The 25,370-nt window shown below is 41.2% G+C and overlaps 1 protein-coding gene across 2 annotated transcripts; it reads right to left on the bottom strand.

The window, feature by feature from the left end:
• raf1a (Raf-1 proto-oncogene, serine/threonine kinase a) lies at positions 1-23,071 on the bottom strand. 2 transcript variants are annotated; one of them, XM_061794532.1, is made up of 18 exons: positions 22,630-23,071; positions 19,025-19,251; positions 18,760-18,872; positions 18,549-18,651; positions 18,303-18,460; positions 18,118-18,207; positions 11,881-12,034; positions 8,220-8,279; positions 8,009-8,033; positions 7,739-7,854; positions 7,504-7,621; positions 7,266-7,350; positions 6,941-7,117; positions 6,820-6,866; positions 6,598-6,716; positions 6,380-6,511; positions 2,044-2,178; positions 1-1,957 (listed from the first exon to the last, which is right to left on the bottom strand). In XM_061794532.1, exons 2-18 carry the CDS (start codon positions 19,223-19,225, stop codon positions 1,721-1,723), a joined length of 2,070 nt encoding a protein of 689 aa, XP_061650516.1. In that variant the 5' UTR covers positions 19,226-19,251; positions 22,630-23,071; the 3' UTR covers positions 1-1,720. The 2 variants fall into 2 exon arrangements, with proteins under 2 accessions (XP_061650516.1, XP_061650523.1); XM_061794539.1 differs by lacking the exon at positions 8,220-8,279 and having other exon boundaries at positions 22,630-23,070.
• Positions 23,072-25,370: the final 2,299 nt, after the last annotated feature.

The following is a 25,370-nucleotide window of genomic DNA, read 5'->3' as shown; positions in this document are numbered from 1 at the left end:
TGGTTTGGCAAATTTTATTTTATTAAAATAGTGAAATAGCAACTTTCTTACCAAGCTGACAACACATTTGACCTGCTCAATGAGACATGATAAACAAATACAAATTAGTTTCCAAATCACTTTAAATATTCAAAACTACCTGAACGTCCAGCTCGTTGCAGCAATTGCAAAGAACGTGTGGAACATCAGATACTGTTGTTGACTGCGAAAGGAAACTACTACTTTTGCCAAAATGTGCAAATTCATGGACTTCCATTGTTTCCTGTGCTCATTTGACAGGCTTCAGTTGCGTCAATGTGACTTGAAAACAAAAACTAGACGTAAAAGATGACAAATGGCCCAAAAAAAACATTTCCCGTATCTGTTCCATTATCTTGTAAGACAATGCAAAATATTAATTCCAAAAAAAAGATCATTGTGGATTTCCTCTTAAAGCAGCTGAGTTCTTAAAAAGAGTACTCTTAAAAAAAGAAAAAAAAAATGGGCGGCCAAATACAACCCCAATGATTTGCAAATCATGTTCAACCTATATTTAATTGAATACACTACAAAAAAAAACCAAGATATTTAATGTTCAAACTGATACTTTGTTTTTAGCAAATAATCATTAACTTAGAATTTGCTGTAACACATTCCAAAAAAGCTGCGTCCATAACAGTCCGGATGGTTCTTTTCCTTTTTGGCCCGGAGGACACGACGTCCACAATTTCCAAAAACAATTTGAAATGTGGACTCGTCGGACCACAGAACATTTTTCCACTTTGCATCAGTCCATCTTAGATTAAATCGGGCCCAGAGAAGCTGGCGGCGTTTCTGGGTGTTGTTGATAAATGGCTTTTGCTTTGCATAGTAGTAGTTTCAAGTTCCACTTACAGATGTAGCGCCAAACTGTATTTACTGACATTGGTTTTCTGAACTGTACAGTGCCGCCTGAGGGATCCAAGGTCACAGGCTTTCAATGTTGGTTTTTGGCCTTCCCGCTTACATGCAGTGATTTCTCCAGATTCTCTGAACCTTTTGATGATATGGACCGTAGATGATGAAATCCCTAAATTCCTTGCAATTGTACGTTGAGGAACATTGTCCTTAAACTGTTCGACAATTTTCTCACGCACTTGTTCACAAAGAGGTGAACCTCGCCCCATCTTTGCTTGTGAATGACTGAGCAATTAAGGGAAGCTCCTTTTATACCAAATAATGGCACCCACCTGTTCCCAATTAGCCTGTTCACCTGTGGGATGTTCCAAAAAGGTGTTTGATGATCATTCCTCAACTTTCTCAGTCTTTTTTCCCACCTGTCCCAGCTTTTTGGGAACGTGTTGCAGCCATAAAATTCTAAGTTAGTGATTATTTGCTAAAAACAATAAAGTTTATCAGTTTGAACATTAAATATCTTGACTTTGTAGTGTATTGAATTAAATATAGGTTGAACATGATTTGCAAATCATTGTAATCTGTTTTTTTGTTTAACATCCCAACTTCATTGGAATTGGGGTTGTAGTTGCGTGTGCTTAAAGTCAAGCAGACACTCGAGCTCCTTCAATGTCCATTTGTTGTCATTTTAGGTAAATGTACGTGTATATTTACATAGCGAAACTTGCATTATGATGTCTGATGTGCAGCAATAGGGTAGGCTCTGCCTCCACCCTTTTCATTTGTAAATCCTACTGCATCGCTATCCCTGTTTGCTCCCTCCTCTTCGCCTTCCCTATCATACTGATCAAAAATGCATTAAGTATTGTATATGGTGCGGTTTGGGTGTAGTGATCATTGTTGTGCTGAGTTCGAAGGGACATTGTTGTGACAGTAGACGGGGCAGTGCTGTCCAATGTCTGGTGGAGGTCAGAGTACAAGCGTTGATACCCTCGGTGTGAGAGGCTCTGTGTAGGGACGGTTCTGAGGCACTGTGGTTTATCTTAGGCAAGGCATGCTGAAGAAGCTCGATCGAGGACAGGATCTTGTATATAAATAAAAGATTCAAAAGAATTAAATCCATCTTGACCTTGAAATATGCAGTTAATGATACAGAACAAAGGAGCTCACCTGTGGGAAGAGCGGCCTCTCATCCTTGGACTTCTTGATGCAGTCAGCGACCAACCTTTTCATGGCTTTGGGGCAGTTCTTGTAGAGTTTACTGAGGTCAGGTGACAGATAGCCATGTCCCACCATGAAGATAATCTTAAATGGAGAAAGCGATTATTCTTACTCACCACTGGAGAAATGATGATAAGGCAATGTGGTTGTGCCAAATTCTAGTTAATTTTCAACATGCAATATTGTTCCAGCTCGCACACATTGAGCCCAAACATGACAGAACAGCGAGTCAGCGTAAAATGACGCGCAAATAGTACATGGATGGCTGTTGATTGTAAAACAATGGTGCTTTTATTAACGTTTGCTAGATAACCGCATGAGACGGACTACTGATGTGGAGATGGCGGCACTACAAGTCATACAGTAACTCTTATCCCTCATTTAAAATACAACATGCTTCATAACTGAGGAAAATAAAGAAATATTTCCAATTTATCTTGGGTCAGGGGTAGTACTTGATATGTGCTTTAAAAACTAATACTCCCGGTAGTCCACTTAGTCCTTCTTGTGTAGAGATAAATTCATATTTTTTATTAATTGGTCTTGGCGGACCCCTCGTGGTCGCAGGGCTCTAAGCAGGTACTTAGTTCGGCATTGGTCACAGGCGCTCAAAACACAAGGGCTATTATGAAGTCATGTTGCTGCAGTGAAAAGGCCGATACAGGGCGTCCTTGGTTTACGGTGGTACCAACATCCAACATTTCGACACACACCATGTACTCAGCATAAGACAGTCACGCACAACAAGGCAAGCTCAGCTCCTGCCTTACTTTTGTTTTTTTCATTTGATTGTTTTATATTCATGCCCTGGAGGTGTTTTTCATACAAATATTAAAACTTTACTTCAGCATTAGCGTCTTTCATAGACTACCACGCTTTCTGACTGACAACGTACAAATTTGGATTACGTTGCAACCATAGGAACGGAACTCTGCCATAAAACAAGTACCAATTGTACATACTCAACATGTCTTCCAATTATCAAGGTATTGTATAAGGAGAACATATGGAAACATTCAATAAGGTATTCCATTCTGAATATAGACATGATGGACCGCATTTACTAATAAATGCATAGAAATGTTCACACACTGCGAACAAGTTGACCATATATGCCAGGTATGCACATTGGAAAAAATGACACTGCAGTTTTCTTTGACCCTGCGATATACATTGCGAAGTTAAAAAAATACAGGATAACATATACCTAACATGAAAACCAGCACACATTTCTGTTTTTCCCTCGAGAAAAACTGCTCAGTGGATTACAAAAGTATGCAAAGTCATTTGTATTAAAGTCTACCTGTATTTAAATGCACTGTAGTATTGCGCCATGTCCAGCCAGACAAAGTTAAAATAATTTCCTGCCCATACTGTAGTCATTAGCACATTCCTAACACTACTCATTTGTTTTTAATAAATCCGTTATTTTATACCTATGTTTTAACATATGCATTAGTATTTCTATATTTGAGTGCATTAGTTTAAGCAAACTAATGTTTTTCCCTTCAATGCTCCACTGTCTTCGAACAGTGGATTGGAATACCTTCACCCATGCTCTCTGGAGGTTGGCAGGGATGTCACTGACTGTTGTCTTTGGGTGTTTCTTCACAGCTCTCACAATGTTTCTGTCATCAACTGCTGTTGATACCCTTGGCAGACTTGAAAAGTGGGTGCATCCAAACAAACGGTCCTACGTCCTGAGTTGTTTTAACACATCTAGAGGTAAATACTAGGCATTACAAGATCAGGATTTTTGGGGCTGATCACCTATCAGCGAGTTTAAAAAAACAATAACAAATGTGAAATGGAGAAATGTGTCTATTTAAATGACTTGTTCATCTACTGTATATACTTGTGTACTGTATACTGAGTATCTTCAAAACATTCTCTAGCAAGGAGCCAGACACGATCCAGGTCAGGCCGTGTGACCCGAGAAGGGACATAAAACCACACGACATAAAACCACACGTCTAGAGTTGCATTACTGATTCTATAGTTAGGTCAATGGCTACTGAGAGCAAAGCCACAACCACAACCCCCTTCAGACAGCATGCCAGAGTTTCTCCACCACCTTCTCTCCTCGGCACACCTGGACCCAGTCGGAACAGGACTAGAGTTTATGGCAGATACCTAAACTATTTAATTAGCACCACATCAAACACGTTTGGACACCAAGTTCTAATAGCTTTAACAGCACGTTCTGAGGAAACAAAAGACAGAACAAATGTATACTCAAGGTCACCCTTTAAAGAGAAAGCTAAGCTAAATTGTTATGTTAGGATACTTTGGAATAGTTTTACATTGTCAAGCAGCTGAATATAAGTTTGAAAGCTGCAGTCGTAAGTAGAAGAATCCATCCACGTCGAGAAATTTCACTTGTAACAGAACCTCACAGCATATTTACAGTGGCGACGAACATCATTATGATCATGTGTGTGCTGAATGCCTCATGATGGCATGAAAACTCACAGGCAGCCTGACAGCCATTTTACAGGTTAAGCAATGTTTGCAGAGGAATGGTTGACAAGCCTAACCAGGGATGCAGCAATGATTGGCCCATGGACAAATTGGCGCATTGTTCAGTCATTTTCGGCTAAACATTTATAATTTTGAACCTGGAAAGAAACGCGTCGTGTGTTGGTCTAGTCATTCTTCTGTTCAGCCTCCTTGAGGTTAGCTTTACTTTTGTTGAATCTGTTCCAAACTTATTAGTGCAAATCGGCATTGAGTGTCAGTCGCAGATCACAGCAAACAAGCTAAGGAATTGCAGACTAGACTCTCTCAGCCCTAACTCACTATTTTTGTTAAAGCTAATATGTTGATAGCCAGCAGCAAATAATGTGGACATTAACTAAGAGTTGAGTAACCCCTGTGAAGAAACTACCGTATTTTCACGACCACAAGGCGGACTTAGACTTAAGACTTAAATTTGATCCAAAATGGACGGAGCACCTTATAATGCGGCGCGCCTTATGTGTGCACCGAGTTCCAACATCTATAAATGTTGTGTGATGAGCGCGGCGCTTGACTTTTTTAATTTATTTATTTTTTAGCATTTCCTGCCGACACGCTGCTTCCACAGATGAAAAGCGGATGTGGCTGAGGACAGGGGAAGGGTGTGTGAAGTAGGACGCTAAAGCCATACCCCCAGTAGGTATATAGTGCCAGGGTGTTTTTTTTTTTTATCGCTTGACTGACTGGGAGCATTTCCGGGGTGTGCCAACATCGGTTTGGCTAAGGACCCCCGAAAACGTCACCTACGAAGACACACGGTTACAAAGCACAGTTGAAATTGCAAGCTATCAGTTACGCGGAAGAACATGGGAATCGAGCAGCCGCGAGTCAATTCAAGATCAACAAATCCATGGTTTGCAAGTGGAGGAAGCAGGAAAACGAGCTTTGCCAAGTCAAGAAGACGAAGTTGAGTTTCCGTGGGAAAAAAAAGAAAAACAAAACGCGGAAACAAGGCAAGGTGGCCCGAGTTGGTCTTCCACCTCGCCTTGCCAATGGATTAATGAGCAAAGAACAGCCGGGAGAAGCGTCTCTACAGTCACCATTCGACTGAGTGCAATAACTCGGGGCTTGCCATCATTATGAACCGCTGGACATCGGTGTAAATAGGGCGTTCAAAGTGAAGTGAGCAGCGTGGGAGCCATGAATGACAGATGGCGAACACAGCTTTACTAAGACTAGGAGGCAGCGCCGGGCGAGTTACGCCACAATTTGTGAATGGATTGTGGATGCTTTGGCGAACATGTCTGCTTGCACTGTTGTTCGACCTTTCGCACGGCAACGAGACTGACTCGAACCTGGCGTGTTTGATTGAGAACTTGCCCAGCTGTTCATTTCGGATACAGAAGACGAGGACTTTGATGGATTTGTGGATGAGGATTGATCAAAAAAATAACGTTAAATACTTCAATAAAGTGCAACCGAACTCAGTTTTGCTCCCGCTGCCTTTTTAAAAACATTGTTTTACCGTGCATGCATGCTACTGTATGTTTTAAGCTAGCATAAGTTTTACCATGCCTGCGCCCAATAATACGGTGCGCCTTATGTATGTGTTAAATACAGAAATAGACCCCGTAACTGAGACTGCGCCTTTTAATACGGTCCGCCCTGTGGTTGTGAAAATACGGGACTCTCAAAAATATAACAGCCAAAAACAAAGTACATCTCTTTACGTACAACAGATGTTTAGGTTATGGCTGGGTCATACCTCCCGCGACCCTAGTGAGGATAAGCGGTACGGAAAATGGATAGATGGACAGGTGGTTTATACCTGATCTCTGTTAGCTATCTGGGCGTATGGGAGCTCTCCTGTCATGAGCTCGAAAAGAACAATTCCATAGGAATAGACATCTGATTGGAAGCTGTAGGGATTGTTATCCTGCATCCGTATGACTTCAGGAGCCTTTGAAGAGACAACCCATTTCTTGTCACAAGTGTATACTTTGTACATATATCATATTTCTGTAAAAATTTTACTTGTTGACAGACCATCCAGAGAATAGACCCAGAAGGCTGCTCCACCTGATGAGAGCCGCTCCACCGGGCCTTTACCGTTGCAAGACCGAAGTCGCCAATTTTCACAGTCAGCCCTTCATGCAAAAATATGTCTTCCTTGCTGTCAAGGATTCCTGGGTGAAAGACTGAGAAAATGCACATCTTGAACAACAAGTCAGAGTATTGGGACATAGGCGAAGCTGTTGAGAAGGATACTGTTGGACTTCATGTCACGATGAATGATGTTCTTTGCATGTAGATAGCTGAAACGGAATAAGACTAATGAAATCAGTCACTTTGAGTTCATATCAGACAAATGCCATTCTTTATGACCTACTCCATGCCCTGAGCTATCTGCCTGGAGATGTCTATAAGCTGGATCATCTTGAAGTTTGTCTCCAGGACATGAATGTGTTTGTAGAGGCTGCTGCCCTCACACCACTGGGCCACAATGGCCAGGTTATCCTTCGTCATGTAGCCCATAAACAACAGGATGTTGACATGTCTTGTTTTTCTGTATGCGAGGGGAAATCGGCAAAATACGGTAAGATCAAAGATTCCAACAGATAAGTTACTATGTACTGAACTATAATTGCTCTTGTAAAAACAAATGAGAACATAGCATTTTAAAGGGGCTAAAACTTGTGTCCGATATTTCTTACCTCAGGACAGCTACTTCATTTCTGAATGCCTGAAACTGCTCTGGAGTGGGGTTGGTCACCTTTAAAATCTTCACTGCTACATCGCCTATTTAAAAAAAAATAAAAAAAATTTAAATTAAGAAAAAAAAAACATAAAAACAGGCACGTGTACCTGCGTTTGTTGTGATGAAACATGCATAGTGACAAGGGAAAAAGTGAGCATTCGTGGCCCAGCCCCTTCTGGCCACATCATTCCTACCATGCCATTTCCCTTTGTATACAGTTCCAAAAGAGCCTGAACCAATGCGGGACTGGAGATACACCTCACTGGCTTCAATCTCCCAGTAGTAACTAGAATCCCACTTCTCCCGAGGCCTCTGAATGTTTACAAAGTAAAAAAGATGTAAATGTTACTTAACACCATTGACTAAAAATACAACAACATTCTTGGAAGGGAAAGTTACAGTAATAAGGCATTTAATAGAAGAAATTACAATTTTATTCTTCTCCTGAGTATTGAAGGACGTAGCCCTCTCTCTGTGTGCCGGTGCAGGGGTTTTGGCTTGGGACTGGGACCAGCCAGTAGGACTCTGGTTGGGGGAACTTCCAGCTGTTGGAAGTATAAAGGGTAATTTAGGCATGCATGGTCTTCGTATGTAGTCATAAGGCTAACATTTGTATCATACGCACAGAAACAATAAGAAAAAAAGGAACATCTTACGGTAACGCAGCAGCAAAAAAATATATAAAAATAAAAAACATACCCGAGTCGTGATCTCGCATTGCATCCTAGAGAGAGAACAAAAACATCACATCACACAAGGTTCACCTTCACAACCCAGATGTAAAAGCAGGAAACATGTTAGGAAGTGAGGCTGTACAGACCAATTCAGCACACACACTCTGCTTTCTAACCTTTTCTGGACTCTCGGATGAGGTCTCAACAAAAGACTGGGAGAAGTGGGTTATACCTACTTTTCTCTTCAGCCAGAATCTATGGCACCAGGAGGTGGGGAAGGTATTCAGGCAGTCTAGCTACTCCCCAGCAGGGGACAACAACAAGAGCGAGGGCAGGAGAGAAAATGAAAAGGAAGGAAAATGAGGAGGAATAGACAACAGGAATGAAAAGAGTGATGTCAGGTATGTATCTGGAGAGAATAATTAAATATTTGCAGGAACGAGGAGTGTAAAAGGCAAAACTAGGACAAAGGAAGAGTTGGGGATGAGCCTCGTCTATTACTTAACACAGAAACAGAAAAGTAGAATAGATCAATCACAGGAGGATCCTTGGAATGCCTGAGATGTTTGCAAGGGCCAGGAGATATTAGCCACTTTTCCACCAATCTACCTTGGAAGTTTGAGTTCCGCCCTTTATTTCTACCGAAAAACTACCCTGGTACAAAATGTCCCCCCTGAGTCATTTTCATTCCTCCAAGCAACGAGTTTCTTTTCTGAAAGTTCCCGGAACGCCTGAGGGGTCTGGCTGTGCTGATGAACTGATTTGTTGAATTGGATGCACTCGCGGCTCTCCGGTCGTTGCCTCCGACGTCCGCCACCAAGGAGGACTCGCACGCCCGGATGGGCTCGCGGCCTCCCCGGTCCCCTTAACGAGACAGAGATGGCCCTGACGAAGCCACCCTCCCACAGACCCCTGCCAGCTCCTCGGTGGCCTCTCCTCGCCTGGCGAGCACAGAGTTTTTCCAGCTGGCCGGCCTGCTCCTTACCAATGTGTTTCTACGAGGCGCAAAATATGAATTTGGACTTTGGATTTCGATGACAATCCGCTTATTTCGAGCCTTGGTGCAAGCCAAGGAAACGTAGTCTGGCTTTCTGTCCATGTTTGTTTTGTATGTTTGTACATGGACAAATAAATATTTGCAATCTACAATAGTTTTTTTTTTCCTTTTTAAACTTGTCATGCAAACACATTTACAGATACAATACACACACACATATATATACACACATTTATATATATATATATATACACACACATACATATATACACATATATACATATACACACATATATACATATACACACATATATACATAAACATGTATATATATATATATGTATATACATATACGTATATACATATACATATATACATATATATGTATATACATATACATATATATATACATATATACATATATATGTATATACATATACATATATATATACATATATATGTATATACATATACATATATATATATATATACATATATATACGTATATATATATATATACATACATATATATATATACATATACATATATACATATACATATATACATATATATACATATATACATATATATACATATATACATATATATATACATACATATATATATATATATACATATATATATACATACATATATATATACATACATACATACATACATATACATATATATACATATACATATACACATACATATATATATATACATACATATATATACATACACATATATACATATATATATACATACATATATACATATATATACATATATACATACATACATATATATACATATATACATACATACATATATACATACATATATACATACATACATATATACATACATATATACATATATATATATATATATATATATATATATACATACACGTGTGTATACACACATATGTATATATATGTGTGTATATATGCCGTATTCAGACCCTTTGCTGTGACACTCATATTTAACTCGGGTGCTATCCATTTCTTCTGCTCATCCTTGAGATGTTTCTACAACTTCATTGGATTCCAGCTGTGTTTGATTATACTGATTGGACTTGATTAGGAAAGCCACACACCTGTCTGTACAAGACCTTACAGCTCACAGTGCATGTCAGAGCAAATGAGAATCATGAGGTCAAAGCTCAGAGCCAGAATTGTGGCAAGGCACAGATCTGGCCAAGTTTACAAAAAAATGTCTGCTGCACTTAAGGTTCCTAAGAGCACAGTGGCCTCCATAATCGTTAAATGGAAGACGTTTGGGACGACCAGAACCCTTCCTCGAGCTAGCCGTCTGCCCAAACTGAGCAATCGGGGGAGAAGGGCCTTGGTGAGAGAGGTAAAGAAGAACCCAGAGATCACTGTGGTTGAGCTCCAGAGATGCAGTCAGGAGATGGGAGAAAGTTCTAGAAAGTCAACCATCATTCCAGCCCTCCACCAGTCGGGGCGTTATGGCAGGGTGGCCCGACGGAAGCCTCTCTCCTCAGTGCAAGACACATGAAAGCCCACATGGAGTTTGCAATAAAACACCTAAAGGACTCCAAGATGGTGAGAAATAAGATTCTCTGGTGTGATGAGACCAAGATAGAATTAGGGCCAAAAAGTCCTAAGCGGTAAGTGTGGAGAAAACCAGGCACTGCTCATCACCTGTCCGATACAGTCCCAACAGTGAAGCATGGTGGCGTCAGCATCATGCTGTGGGGGTGTTTTTCAGCTGCAGGGACAGGACGACTGGTTGCAATTAAAGGAAAGATTAATGCAGCCAAGTACAGGGATATCCTGGACGAAAACCTTCTCCAGAGTGCTCAGGACCTCAGACTGGGCCGAAGGGTCACCTTCCAAAGAGACAATGACCCTAAGCACACAGCTAAAATAACGAAGGAGTGGCTTCAGAACAACTCTGTGACGATTCTTGAACGGCCCAGCCAGAACCCTGACTTAAACTCAATTGAGCATCTCTGGAGAGACCTGAAAATGGCTGTCCACCAACATTCACCATCCAACCTGACAGAACTGGAGAAATCCAGCTGTGAAAAACTTCTTTCATCATTCCCAAAAAGACTCATGGCTGTATTAGCTCAAAAGGGTGCTTCGACTAAATACTGAGCAAAGGGTCTGAATACTCATGGCTGTGTGATATTTCAGTTTTTCTTTTTTAATAAATCTGCAAAAAATTCAACAATTCTGTTTTTTCTGTCTATATAGGGTGCAGTGTGTACATTAATGAGGAAAAAATGGACTTAAATGATTTTAGCAGATGGCTGTAATATAAACGAGTGAAAAATTTAAGGGTGTCTGAATACTTTCCGTACCCACTCTATGTATTATTATTAATCAGTTTATTTGAAAGGGGACAATGCAATTTCATAAAACACATGAAGTACATATGGTTAAAAAAGCCAGAATTAGCCAGAAGGCTAGTTTTCATCTGTAGTCCCCTGGCCATGATGTAAAAAAGCAGTAAAATACACATATCTTAAAAAAAACTCCCTGCCTTGATGACATGTTGGCACTGCAAATGAGAATCAATTCTCAATTGCCTTACCTGGATAAATAAAGTACTATGGTTATGTTTAAAGGCAAGATATTTTCAACATAGATTAAGATATAAAATAAGACATTCACTTGAACGGTTGAGTTGCTTGCAATAATTTTTGGGGGACCAGCAAGATTCAGTAATGAGCAACTCTTTCATTTGGATAAGCTGAAATGAACTCATCGGTGCGGTGGAAATGCAAACCATATGGGCTGCAGGAATCTTTTGCTACCAGGAACTCAAAGTTCTTGGCCTGGTTGATGGAAAAAGCGCTATTTTTAGGGGTCGGTGACTGCACCTACAGGTACACCAATAGGCCCAGGTTGTGTGTAGTTACCTCAATCATACTGCTGTCTACAGGCAGGGTTGTGCTAACCATGTGGACGTTTGGCGTCGAAGTGGAGCGTTGCCTCTGGGAGAGACTGCTGCCTGTGGGCGAGTACGGCGTGGCATAGTTGAAGGCATGGGGCGTTGAATATCGGTGGGCAGAGCTGTGAGGGCGAGAGAATGCTATATTATGTTTCAGAGGCTACTGTATGTATAGTATCTGGAATCTGATCTTTTCACAGCAAACGTGACACTGTACTGCTGTTATTGACAACAGACCAACTTTGATTCTCGGATGTTGCAGTGTCAGCAGTGTTTTGTGTGCCACAACTGGACTATCCACTTCTAGGTTTGTGACTGACAGTGAGCTCGACTTGAGGCTCATGCATGGCTGACTTTCTGATGCTTAACAATTAATGCCACGTTCGTGTGCTATCTAAACACTTTCTGGTGAAGGAGAAAAACAGAAAATATTGGGTTCTCATCTTAACATGATGACTTCTGGACAAACAAAAATTTTAGCGGGACAATGTATTCGTACATCAAATACATTTTACCCATAGAAAATCATATACTATAAATGCCATTCAACAGGTCCAGCCCCCGAAAAAAAAAAAAACTACGGATTTAAAATCAAGAAAAATAGCACTGTATTGTATAAAAACCAATGTGGTGAGTATGTAGAGAAATAAACTGGTTCTATGAAGGGTAACTCAATTCTGTAGTATTGGTGTTGAATCAGAACAATCTTTATTTGCCAAGTATGTCCAAAAACACACAAGGAATTTTGTCTCCGGTAGTTGGAGCCGCTCTTGTACGACAACAGACAGTCAATTGATAGAGAACACTTTTGAGACAAAGACATTGACAAAAAACAGTCACTGAGCAATAAAGGGTTGCTAGTTATTTGGTAATGCCGGTACATTTTTTTTTTTTTTTTTTTTTTTACAATTGTACAAAAAGATGCAGAGTCCTCTAGCACTTGCATTATCATTTCTGCTCATAACACCCCCATCACTGGCCTTATTTATTCTGGTGCCCATCATAATTTTATTAATAAAGAAATAATTCACCAGATCCAAATCCCTCTCCAACCACTTCCATCCCCGAAAAAAGTCACAGTCCTGGATGGCCGAGTAATTTCCCTGGTCACCCACCAAACAGTGCCCATCACACTCCTTATTTCAGGCAATCACTGCAAAAACATTTCCCTTTTTGTCATTCCTTCCCCTGAGACCCCCTTAGTTCTTGGTATTCCCTGGCTCCAACTCCACAACCCCACCATATATTGGACTCGTTTATCCATTACCGGATGGAGTCCTCATTGCCATTCCCACTGTCTGCTTTCTGCCGTTCCACCACCCTCTGCCTCCCTAGTGGACCTCTCCCAAGTTCCAGAAGAATATCATGACCTCTCCCCAGTATTCAGCAAGGACTTGGCCATCTCTCTGCGAAGCCCAATCTTTACCAAATTGGACCTTCGCCTTTGCTACGCCCCTTGCCAGTTCCCAGCCGCCCTTGGTCTCATATCGCTGCAGGCTTCGTTACCGGCCTGCCCCCCTCTGAAGGTAACACAGTTATTCTCACAATCATCGATCGTGTGTACATTATGTGCCCCTCCCAAACTCCCGTCCGCCCTGGAAACAACTAACCTACATGTCTTCAAACTCCATGGTATCCCCATTGACATAGTCTCCGATCGAGGTCCCCAGTTTTCCTCTTGGGTCTGGAAGGAATTCTGCAAAGCGGTGGGCGCAGCAGCCAGCTTATCCTCGGGGTATCACCCGCAGACCAACGGCCAGACGGATCGGGCCAACCAAACCCTGGAATCGGCAATCCGCTGTGTGGCCGCCCGCAACCTCTCCTCATGGAGTTCCTTCCTCCCATGGATTGAATACGCTAAAAATTCCCTCACCAGCTCCGCTACCGGTATGTCCCCATTCATGGCTTGCTACAGGAGCAGGCGGTGGCAGTCCCCTCCATACAAGATCACCTCCAGGCGGTTTGGAAGGACGTCCGGGCACCGCTGAACCGGTCCACAGCACGCAACAAGCAGCTCGCGGACCATCATCGCTCCCCGACACCCGAATACAAGGTGGGTCAATCCGTCTGGCTCTCTTCCCACGACCTTCCCCTTCAAACAAAGTCCCGTAAGATCGCTCCACGCTTCATTGGTCCTTTTATCATCACCAAAATCATGAATCCCACTTCCGTCCAGTTAAAACTGCCACACTTCCTAAAGATTCATCCCACATTCCACGTCTCGTTGCTCAAGCCTGTCTCCACCTGCGCCCTAAGCCCTCCGGCCGAACCCCTTCCACCCTCCCGGATTATTGATGACCATCCGGCTTTCACGGTGTCGTGCATCCTCGACTTGAGGCATCGGGGGAGGGGGTTCCAGTACCTGGTCGACTGTGAATGGAACGGGCCGGAGGAGCGGTCTTGGATTTCCCGGAAGCTTGTAATACACGGCTCACCTGGGGAAGCCTGGCAGGACGCCAGGAGGCGTCCGTTGAGAGGGGGGTTACTGTCATATACTGCCCTGCAGTTCCATTATAGTAGCCTGGAGGGCTCTTTGCGTCCTCTCTCTCTCCCCCCTCCCCTCTCTGTTTTCAGCACCTGTCTCCAATCAGCCTCATCACCACTGGTATTTAAGCCTGCCTGTTCCAGGAAATTCTCACCAAAGTATTGCAGCCTCTCCTAGCGGTACCATAGCCCACCGTACTCAAGTAAGCCACTTAACTTCTTGTTCCCTTGTTTACTCTTGTGTCTCCTCGTTCCCAGTGCTCCCCTGTGTTCCTGACCCACGTCATTCCTGCCAGCAAGCCAGCCGCCTGTTCTGTCCACTCCCTGCCACCTGTCCACGCCGCCGCCTGCCAACAGATCCAGGACCACCTCCATAACCTTTGCTCAATAAACAGTTCATCATTTTACATCTGCCTCCTCCTGCTCTTGGGTCCAGCTACTCCCCACACGTGACAGAAATCACCATTTAAAAACAGCATTTTAAGTTCACTTGGGTTACATTTGTTTGGTGATCTTAAACATTAAAGTGGGGAAACTTTGCAAAAATATAAAAATTTGAGAAGGGGGCAAATACTTTTTCACGGCACTGTATGCAAAAGCCTGCATTTTTATTTTTTGTTGATATGCCTCCAGCATGGTCACGCACTGTTAATGCAACGTGAAGACTGGACTACAACAGGTTCACTACCAGAAATTCAACTTTCTAAACAGTACTTGGGATTGCGCTGCATGAAGCACCTTGATCATTGAGTGTGCGTACTAATTTGGCCGCTCACTAATTTTAACCAGTTTGAAGTGCTACTGAAACAACAGGCTCTTTTCACATATCAGCCCTTGGACTTGTAAGCCCCCGTAAAGCTGAGAATGTCATTGAAAACCGGATTTTATCCACTTCCTAAGACTCTTTGCATATTATAACACAAGCGGACGCCCTGAACAGCAAGCCTGTATAAGAGTTTAATGCTGTGTAGTCAGTATATTGTACTTTATCACATTTCTTAAACCATAAAAAGATAGATTAATAGTTAAGGACGAAGCAGGTTGCTAAAGAGAGATGGTGTTGGCGAGAATAAAAGCAAGAGTGTGGATATTTGAAAAGAGGCTCACTGGCTCCATTCATTTGAACATACCCAGCATGTACGTGTATTCGCATACATTCTGGGGACAAGCTTCGCTTTTTCATCCACAAGCACAATATGAATATGGATATGTATTGATTTAAAACACAGTACTTGATGGTTTATATACTATTTATATAGCTTGCGGCGGTGTGGCTCTTTTGTTAAATCCGGAAATGTGTTTTCCACGTGAGTGAAAGCTTATCTGCGTTTTGATTGGGTGTAAGCTGCGGGGTTAAGACGGCGATTAAACTTTTTAATCGCAGCAAAAATCAGTGACGGACTGATCGGCCACTCATGAAAACAGTCGCCAAACAACGCACATTGCGCAACAGTTCAATCGGGTTTGGCGGCGTTGATTGGTGTGCGGCAGCCTTTAGACGCCATGATTGTGAAAGTGACAAGTCACCGCGCTTAAGGAAACGCCCACATCTGTCGGCCAATCACATGACGGTAATGTCATGACCCTCCTCAGTCTGCGTTTTAGAAGCAGGTCGGAGGAGGTTCTGAGGAACGGTGCCATTGTCACTGCCCGGCCTCAAAAAGTGTAATCCAAGAGAGACCACACAGGGAGGAACCAAGCTGGTTGGGGGTAGAACTGGTAAAATGGAAAAGGGCCATTTGTGTGCTCACTGTGCTATGTCTCTAATTATTCCCCCTTCTGCTTAGTGTGGACAGTGGACACTGTGCCATTGCTCTAGTGAGACAGCCATCTAGAAATTGCAGGCCATAAGCAATAAAAAAAAATGCAATCTAGAAGGTAGCACATAAAACACTAAAATTTACACACCAAAAAAACACCCGTTTTGTTTTAATACTTTCAGCTTCCATAAAAAGGTTTACAATCGCCTATATATGCCACAAGATGGCAGCAAAGCATAGAACAATAAAATACAGTGGACCCTCTCTTATTCCCAGCTTGCCATTACGAAGTCACTTAATTTTATGTGGAACTGCTCTATTATTCGTGGAAAAAGTAGCCATATCACAATCTTCTGTAATATGGCAAATATATATATATATATTTCTTTTGTGGCAAAATACTGTCTACGAGTATGTGTTATTTATTATTATAGGAGCATATCTTTAAATTGAGAAAATGAACGGTTACTGTTTACCGTAACCACGAGTTGTCCACTCCGTTGTTTGTAGCGGCAAGAGGTCCTGACCACACACATGCACACTCGCTCCAGTTAAACTCACCCTTGCGACTCGGTCATCCAATCACAAGTCTAACAGCAGCCATATCAGATTTGTAATAACAGTCAGCAAAGGTGATTGTATAGCCACAGCTGTTTGCAAGTAAATACTGTATTTACTTCACTATCCCGTCACTGATCACCCTCTGCTTTATTTATTTGAACCCTGTATTGTATTACCAATATCAGCTGCTAAACTTGTCACCAGGGGAAATATATATATATATATATATATATATTGTGCAGGCATTACCTCAACTATCATCATTTCAAAATTACGAGTGAGTGTGCCTGCGAGTGTAAAGTTTCATCTTTTTTTCCATTTCACTCTTGACAAGAAACACCTTGTCATATGGAAAGGTTTTAAAACTTTATGAAGCTACTAAATCTAATTTCCCTAAAGGGATAAAGTAACCATCCAGCCATCCATCCACAACTTCTGTTCAGGGAAAGATGAAAAATCAGCAAAACACACACTGAAAACCCTCGCTGAGTCATTTAGCAAATATGTACCATATGACAAAAACTAGTACCGGTAAACATTGCCAAGATATAAAGAACACCATCAACGTTTCTTCCTGCAGCGTTTTGCCAAAATTGTATGCCAGTGTGTGCTGTAGTGACAAACTTGTCTATTTGGCTTCAAATAATTAATTACATTTACATTTTGATCTCATCTTAATATTTTGACATTTGTTTACATGTTTTTGTTTAACACAAGTTTAACTAAAATACTATTGCACAAACCTGATTTGGCATATTCTCTTGTATACAGTCTGGACATAAAGTAATTCATTGCTAAATATTGCCATACAATATTCTTGTGCACAGTTTTGTAGATGTATGAAGCACGGAAAAATAAACAAGAGCTGTTGTTCTGAAACACTGTGTCTATCAATTAATGTCCTGGGAAGCAAGTAGATATTTAGAGATTCTTCTATAGGATATTGTCAAATTATCATTCTTGTTACATTTTAAAAGAATATCAAGATATTTTTTATTTGCCCATATCGCCCACCCCTTCTATCTATGACCGACAGTTTGTGTTGTCAGTGTTGTCACAATCGCCTGTAGATGCCACAAGATGGCAGGAAAGAAAAGAACAATAAAATACAGCAGACTATCCCACCAGCACAGGCGTCGGCAGTCGGAACAATCAATGCACAGTAACTCGTGCACTTTGCCGTGCAGTTAAATGTTTTTCTGTTTTCCACTGCACAACACTGCTACAGTATCTTCTTTATCATCATCAGAATTGTTTACATGTATGTACAGGTACGTACAGTACATTGTGTATCTGTGTGATTAGCTGTAAGCTGTTTACTGTACAATACATTTCCTGGGCTGCTTTTAAGAAGAGCAAAGAATAATGTTAGTATACCTCATGGGAAGATCAAGACATACCTTGGAAAGCGAGTTAATGATTCTCTCATTCGCCGAGATGTTAACGGGGGAAGTGACGGTGCACCACTCTCACCAGGTGTTGGACATAAACTGAAGAAAGAGACATTGGGTGACTTAACCTTAAACTATCGTTTTAGTGCAAAAACTGTTTTGTTTTCAGGACCGTATCTAGCGGGGACACTTACAGGAGTTGTCGGATATTGCTCCAGTCCACACACATTGTGGGTACTTTGGTACTGCAATGCTCATGGAACTTATAGCCACACGTTTGGCAACGGAAACCGTTCAAAAGAAACTTTTGGCAAATGTCACAGAACGCTAGCTTCAGATATGTTTTCCGGACCTAAACCATGAGCAAGATTTGTACATTGATTTAGTTTTAGGTAGAGACACTCATTTACGTGTTATTCTTAGACACTTCAGGCACTCACAAAATTATGTGTGGTCAGAGGCACATGATCTAAAACTTCCACCAGCAACTCTTCACCAATCAGGGAGGTTGAGTCTGTATTCCAGTCCATCCGTAGTTTTTTACTGTTACAAAATAGCACAACACTTTACTTAGATTAAGAATACAGGTATGCTATGCAGCAAGTACATCTGTCAGTTTTTCAACTCTAGTTTAAAAGGTCAGAAGCTCACCTGCTCTGCCCAGGATGAAGTCTGAAAACAGCACAACACTGAGGCTGCAGGCCTCGCACCATTAAGGCTTTAATCAGACAGTTCTGCAGAGTCACACCTGGCCGTACGTTCACCTAAGGGAGGCAACATATTAAATTGTGAATAATTTTGCCTTTCAGCGTGACTCCATATGCCTTCAAACGGTTTCACCGATAGTATTTCCTCAACTGGAAACTCAATGCACCTCCAATATGCCATTTGCAACACATTACAGAAATCAGCATACCACAGTGCGCTGCTGGTTTGGGAGGTAGACACGGATGGTGCTGCTAGTCTTCGAGTCGGGTATCTTGCTGTCATCTGAGGAGCGGCGCTGGCAGGGAAATCCCTGGACCATGGTCGGTGAAAGGCACGGACCCTCAAAAGCAGAGTCCTTCATTCCAAAGCCATTGCTCAGTGTCTTCCATGCTCCCTGGAGGTGCTCCATCAGTAAAGCCAAGTGCTCTCAATGGTCTGGAAAAAATGAAGCATGCACAAACTTTGAATGCTTTAAAAGCTCTCATCATCAGCTGACATAATCAATACTACATTAGTCGTCTGTTTTCTAAATGAGAGGGAGGCAGTGTGGAGACTCCTTGTCAAAGTGTATGAAACTAACTGGCAGGAACAAAAAACGGGGCAAATATTTATATTCCAAGTCTATTTCTCAGTCAATTTTAGAGAGCATAGAACATAGTCCCCTCCGAAAGTATTGGCGCAGCAAGGTCAATTCTTTGTTTTTGTGGTTACTTTTGCTCACTTGAAAAGTGGGTGGCTTCAAACAAAAGTTTCTCTGTCCGAGTTGTTTAACACATGTAGATGTAAATACCATGAAATAAAAGCTGGAATTCTGATCTTTTGTCTCATATTCATCTTTTGATCTGAAAACCAAATGTATTCAGTATACAACAAAAACAAAGGAATAATAGGAAATAGCTTGCATGAGATTTCCCCCCAGAGATGTTGCAATTCCTCACAATAAGCTTTCAAGAAGTTGAAAGAGAGATTTTGGTTCAACTGACAGATAGCATTACAAGGTTGTGACAGATTTACAGTTTTGCTGCTCCGCAACATTCAGTGTTTCACCAAATAAATATTTGGTGAGGACACTTTTTAAAAAAGTGCGAGACTGCTGCACCTTTAACAAGTATCTCAAAAGTATATAGGATGCCAAACGAGAAACTAGCAAATGTTTTGGTTTGTTGAACAAAGCAGGGGTAATGTGTTGATCTGAATCAAATCCAGTCTTTAAGCATCTCAAGTGGATAGCTGCAGCTTATGTCAAGTGATAACTGCAATTTCCATAGAAATAGCGTGTGATTTCTGACAAATACTGCCACTGAGACAAAATAAAAAGGAACAATCAGAACACAACATAGCAACTGCCAATTACAAAGCAAAGAAATACACCCTACTAGGTGCAATGAGCAGGGCAGCGATGACAACTGATTTGAGAATTTTCCCCATTATAGATGAATGATCCTCTAAGAAAACAATTAAACAGTTAAAACTAGGAAATGGTGCATTCACACTATTACGAGCATTGTGATGTCACATCAATTAGATCAAAGCTTCAAGCGATGAAAGGCTCATGTTGAATCCTGTGGTGGTTAAATGTGCTTGCTTGCTACTGAAACCTTTAGCACCACAAACAACCTGACATACCTGGTCGTGATGGACTCAGACTTTGGTGACATTTGCATACAAAATTCCAAACTTTCCAAACCTGCCCCCCCCCCATGTTTTTCTTTCTGTGGTCTTCTACTGTTGTAATCAGTACACATCACTTCAAGGTTCACTGTGTTGAGTGCACTCAAGGCTATTAGACTCTACTATAAACAGTCACCCAGATAACCAACACGATACTCAAAAAGCTTAGGGAGAAATGTTTGTGAAAACACCGGTCCAGTAACTTCCATCTATAAATTCTGGTGTAAATGTGAACTTCACCAGATACTTTAAACACTAGGGATGGAAACAGTATTTTTTTGTTGATTCTGTCAAGTCCTATTGTACTACAGCTCTCCTCATCAGATAATTAACAATATTAATTTGACAATGGTGAACATAACCGATACGGTCTTAACATTAGCAATGCTGATGCATCAGGGATGAAAAGCAGTATACTGCCTAAACTTGGGTTATAGCATTATGTTGACATATACCCTCTCAAAGTTACATGAATGTGGAGCTCTGAACCTTAATGAAATGCAAAGGATCTATCAAACCTATCCTGCACTAAAATGACAGGACACTACTGGCACCAATGGAGTGAATTGAGAGCTCTGCACCCAAACTGGAGACTGTGCCTTTTGACCGGTCATATTTTTAGAAAATGCCAATTTTTTCCTTTTTTTTTTCTTAATTGAAAGTCAATTAATTCATATCGAATGAATAGGTTGAAATTGTACAAACTTAGTGGTTGAAAAAAAACTTGGTAAGATCACCCAAAACTGAAAAATAATGTTCATTTCAGAATTATACAAAAAGGCACAGAATTCAAACTTTAACTTTAACCTGGGGGAAAAAACTGTGACAGCAACAATCTACAAGCAGGAACTGCCACAACAGAGATGGGAAGAACTTTCTGAAGAATATTTGATTTCCATTTCCACAAGTGTGTTAAGCTATTATATCTGCCAAGGGTGGCTACTTTAATGAGTCAAAAGTTTTGAATACATTTTTGTTTGTACATCGATTCCATAATTTATTTTGTGACTGTGGTTCCATTTTAGAGTAAAATGAGAAATGAACTGGATAAATTTCAATTTAAAAAAGCAGGGAAAATCGGGGTGTTCTAAAACTTTTGACCAGTACTGTATATAACAAAAAAAGGTTTGGTTAAAAAAAGGAAAGGAAAAAAACAGAACATCAGAATGAGTTGAATGTATATTGCATTCGTATTGTTCTACACGAGGTATTTTCGTTGTGCTGTGGTGAAAAGTGCTGCGTTTGCATCTACCATGTAACGTGACCTGCCTGAAAGAAACCAAATAGCTTGCTAATGTACAGCGCTTTGCAGTGAGTCTGCACACTAAAAGATCTGCCTCACCTCACTAAAAACAATAGGTTAAACATGGGGTGTGCCTCATACGAACTTTATTCAAGTTTTGTTTTCATACGTGTGTGTGTGTGGGGGGGGGGGGGGCTTAATATTACAGTGCACTTTCTGTTGTAATTCTGCATAGGGGGTCAATCTGTTCCAAATTCTGTGATAGTATTTTTTGAACAGCTCTTTATACTGAAATAGCTATACTTCCTTTCAAAGTTCAACCTAAATGTCAAAACATTGAAGTTCCCTCTTGAGCTCTTTCCAACACCGAGAACTCTGCACGTAATCACATTCACAGGCGCTCCATGTCGTGTAGGCTACAACATGTAACGTCCTGACTCCTTGTGTTGATGTTGTACAAAGGCCGACTCGAGGAGCACAACAAAATTCTAATAAAGAAAAGATTGCATCCAATGCGATCGCTTTCAACGCTAGGTAGCTAGAAATAATGTGTAATGTTTTCTAGCTTGGGTCATATGCAAACGGCGTCAGCCAAGTAATCAATTGGGAGAAGTCAGTGACATTCGTGTCCATTGTGTTCCATCGTGTAACGTTCCATTAAATTTCAACACTATAAGGAAAATGATTGGTCACACAGTTGACGGCTTGACGCTACGGTAGTGGAAGCCGATGTAGGCCCACAGAGGCGAAGGCTACTGCTCCTTCACACGCTTTAAAATACTCCATTTAGTTTTCTGGAGACGCGCTTTGAACATTTGTAGTTAGCATTTTCCACGTAGCTAAGACGTAGCCGCGCTACATGCAGTAAACGGGGGCTGTGTGTGAAAGAGAGCGCTTACCATTACTAAGAGAAGTTGTGAAAATGGTGCTCCGCCATAACTTCAGGAAAAAGTGGCGTCGGTGACATCATCATATTCGCAACGCACTCAAAGAAAAGGCCAAGTGACTTTGGGACGGAAAAAAAAAATAAAAATACGCGTATCCCGTAAAATGTCGCGATAGTGGACGACGTGAAGGTTACAGGGTGGTCGCCTCGAAAGCAGAAAAGTATGACCACCTCCGACGCGGGGTGGTTTAAAGGCAAAGTTGATCGGTCCCTTGAAAAGTGACACGACGAGAGCATTTATTGTTATGTTGGCTCGAACGAGGCTGTTTTACATTGCAATTCCAGCCCGTTCCTGACTACTTTCGTTTGACAATATTTACAGTGGAAGGTCAAAGGTTTGACGCGCGCCGTCCTGCGTCCGTCTGACGACATCGATTGAAACAAGAGCTCGCGATCAAAACGAGAGGATAGCATCAGCCCCACTGCTCTAAACCCTCCCACGCCAAACCATGATTTGCCCCTAAGACGATAGAAACAGACTGCGAAATCATATTGTCATACATAGAATAAAAGGTTCTAGAGTATTGCGTGCCAGGCTAAGGGAGGTCATTGTGCTCTTTCACAAGACTGTGTGTTTTACCAAATAATAATCCAGTTAACAATAAATGGGAAAACTGGACGGTATATTTTCGAAATCAACAAGGGTCAGCCCACTGCCGGTTTGGAGGAAAGGCTTTGCAGAATTAACTCTTGTAAATGTAAGTGCGCCATCATCTGGAGATTCAAGGGCAGTGCAACAGGATTTTCATGATCGATGGCTCCAAGTTGGTCCAATGTACTGAATTTTCAACTTCTCTTTTTTCACTCACCTTGCTGTAATGTTTAAACCATGAGTGTGGAGCTCATTTTCATCGCGGTAGTGCTCGTTTCATTCAGAGGGCCGTTATGACTGAAATTCATATAAAAGTATACCAGTATACCTGTATGTTGTCCCTGCATTTCAATGCAACTTATTGTGGCTATTTTTAACAACAAACAAACAAAAAATCTGAAGCAAAGCAAATTTATTTATATAGTCCAATTATTGATTAGTCCACTTATTTATATAGTCCAATTCATAAACAAGGATTTACATGATTAAATGCATTTAAAAACAAAGGGGGGCAGCTTATAAACATTTTTAAAAAAGAGAGGAAAATAAATACAATTAAAACAGCGTACAGTGCAAGAAATATCATTTAAAAGTGGAAATGCTCTAAAAAGCATGGGGGAAAATAAACGTTTTTAAAACATTGACACTTGGGGGTGATGTCACTTCTGTTGGCAACTTATTTCATTTGGGTGCAGCATAATAGCTAAATGCTGCTTCACCATGTTTGATTTGGGCTCGGTGCTCCAATATTTGACCTGAGTCTGTCGATCTCAGACCCCTACTGGGTTTATATTCCATTACCATTTATTTCATGTATTCAGGACATAAAACCGTTTAGTGATATATAGACCAGTAGCAGAACTTTAAAACCTATTCTAAAGCTGACTGGAAGCCAGTGTAAAGACTGGCGTAATATGCTCTGATCTCTTTGTTCTGGTCAGAACCCAAGCTGCAGCATTCTGAATGAGCTGCAGCTGTTTAATGCTCTTTTTGAGGAGTCCAGTCAGAAGACCATTACAATAATCAAGTCTAATTGAGATAAAAGCATCGATGAGCTTTTCCTGGTCTGCTTAACACATGCAAGCCTTCACTCTGGATATGTTCTTCTGATGGTAGAAGCCAGTTTTAGTAATTGACTTGGTATGACTGCTAAAAGTCAGGTCGGAATCTATCGGAACACCAAGGTTTCGGACTTGGTCGTCGGTTTTTAAAGAGAGTGACTCCAGATATTTACTAACAGCAATCCTCTTTTCTTTATTGCCCAAAACAATTATCTCAGTTTTGTTGTGGTTTAATTGAAGACAATTTTGGCTCATCCAGTTATTTATCTGTTTTAGACAGTGACACAACACCTCAATTGAACTGTAGTCTTCTGGAGACACTGCTAGATATAACTAATAAAGTAGACGTAATGGAAAGTAGTCCATCCATCCAATATCCATCCGTTTTCTATAGTGCATATCTTTTTCAGGGTTTCAGGTGAGCTACAGCCTAACCCATTTTACTTTGGGAAAAGGCAGACTACAAGCTGGACTGATTACCAGTCAATCTCGGGGCACATATAGAGACAGACCACCATTGACACTCAGATTCTCACTATCCGTAAGTGGGAAGTAACTGAACCCACACTGCCTACACCAAAGTCAGGCAAGTGTCACCTGTGACACCATCAGTGATGATGGAAAATAGTAACAACCAAATATTTGAAGTATTGTTCAATTGATGTTAAAAAGGATTACCTGGAAAAAATGAAGAAAATGCATTTTTTTGTAAAGATTTTTTGCCCAAAATGAAGAGCAAATCCATTTACAAAGAAACAAAGACACACTTGATTTGCTTTCATGGGCCACACTTGCGGCGGGCTGGATTCTGGCCCCAAGGCCTTGAGTTTGACACCTGTGGATCAAACCATCCATTTTCCGTACCGCTTGCCCTTATTAGGGTCGTGGGTGAGCAGCCTATCCCGGTTGACTTTGGCTACAGCCTGGACCGGTTGCCTATCCATTGCAGCGCAAACAAACATTCACACTCACATTCACACCAATGGACAATGTAGTTTTCAAGTAACCTACCATGTTTTTGGAATCTGGGAGGAAGCCAAA

This window comes from Phyllopteryx taeniolatus, chromosome 1 (assembly GCF_024500385.1).
Source record: "Phyllopteryx taeniolatus isolate TA_2022b chromosome 1, UOR_Ptae_1.2, whole genome shotgun sequence".
Lineage (NCBI taxonomy): Eukaryota > Metazoa > Chordata > Actinopteri > Syngnathiformes > Syngnathidae > Phyllopteryx > Phyllopteryx taeniolatus.
The sequence above is the reverse complement of the archived record's forward strand: the minus strand, read 5'-3'. Positions and strand labels throughout refer to the sequence as shown.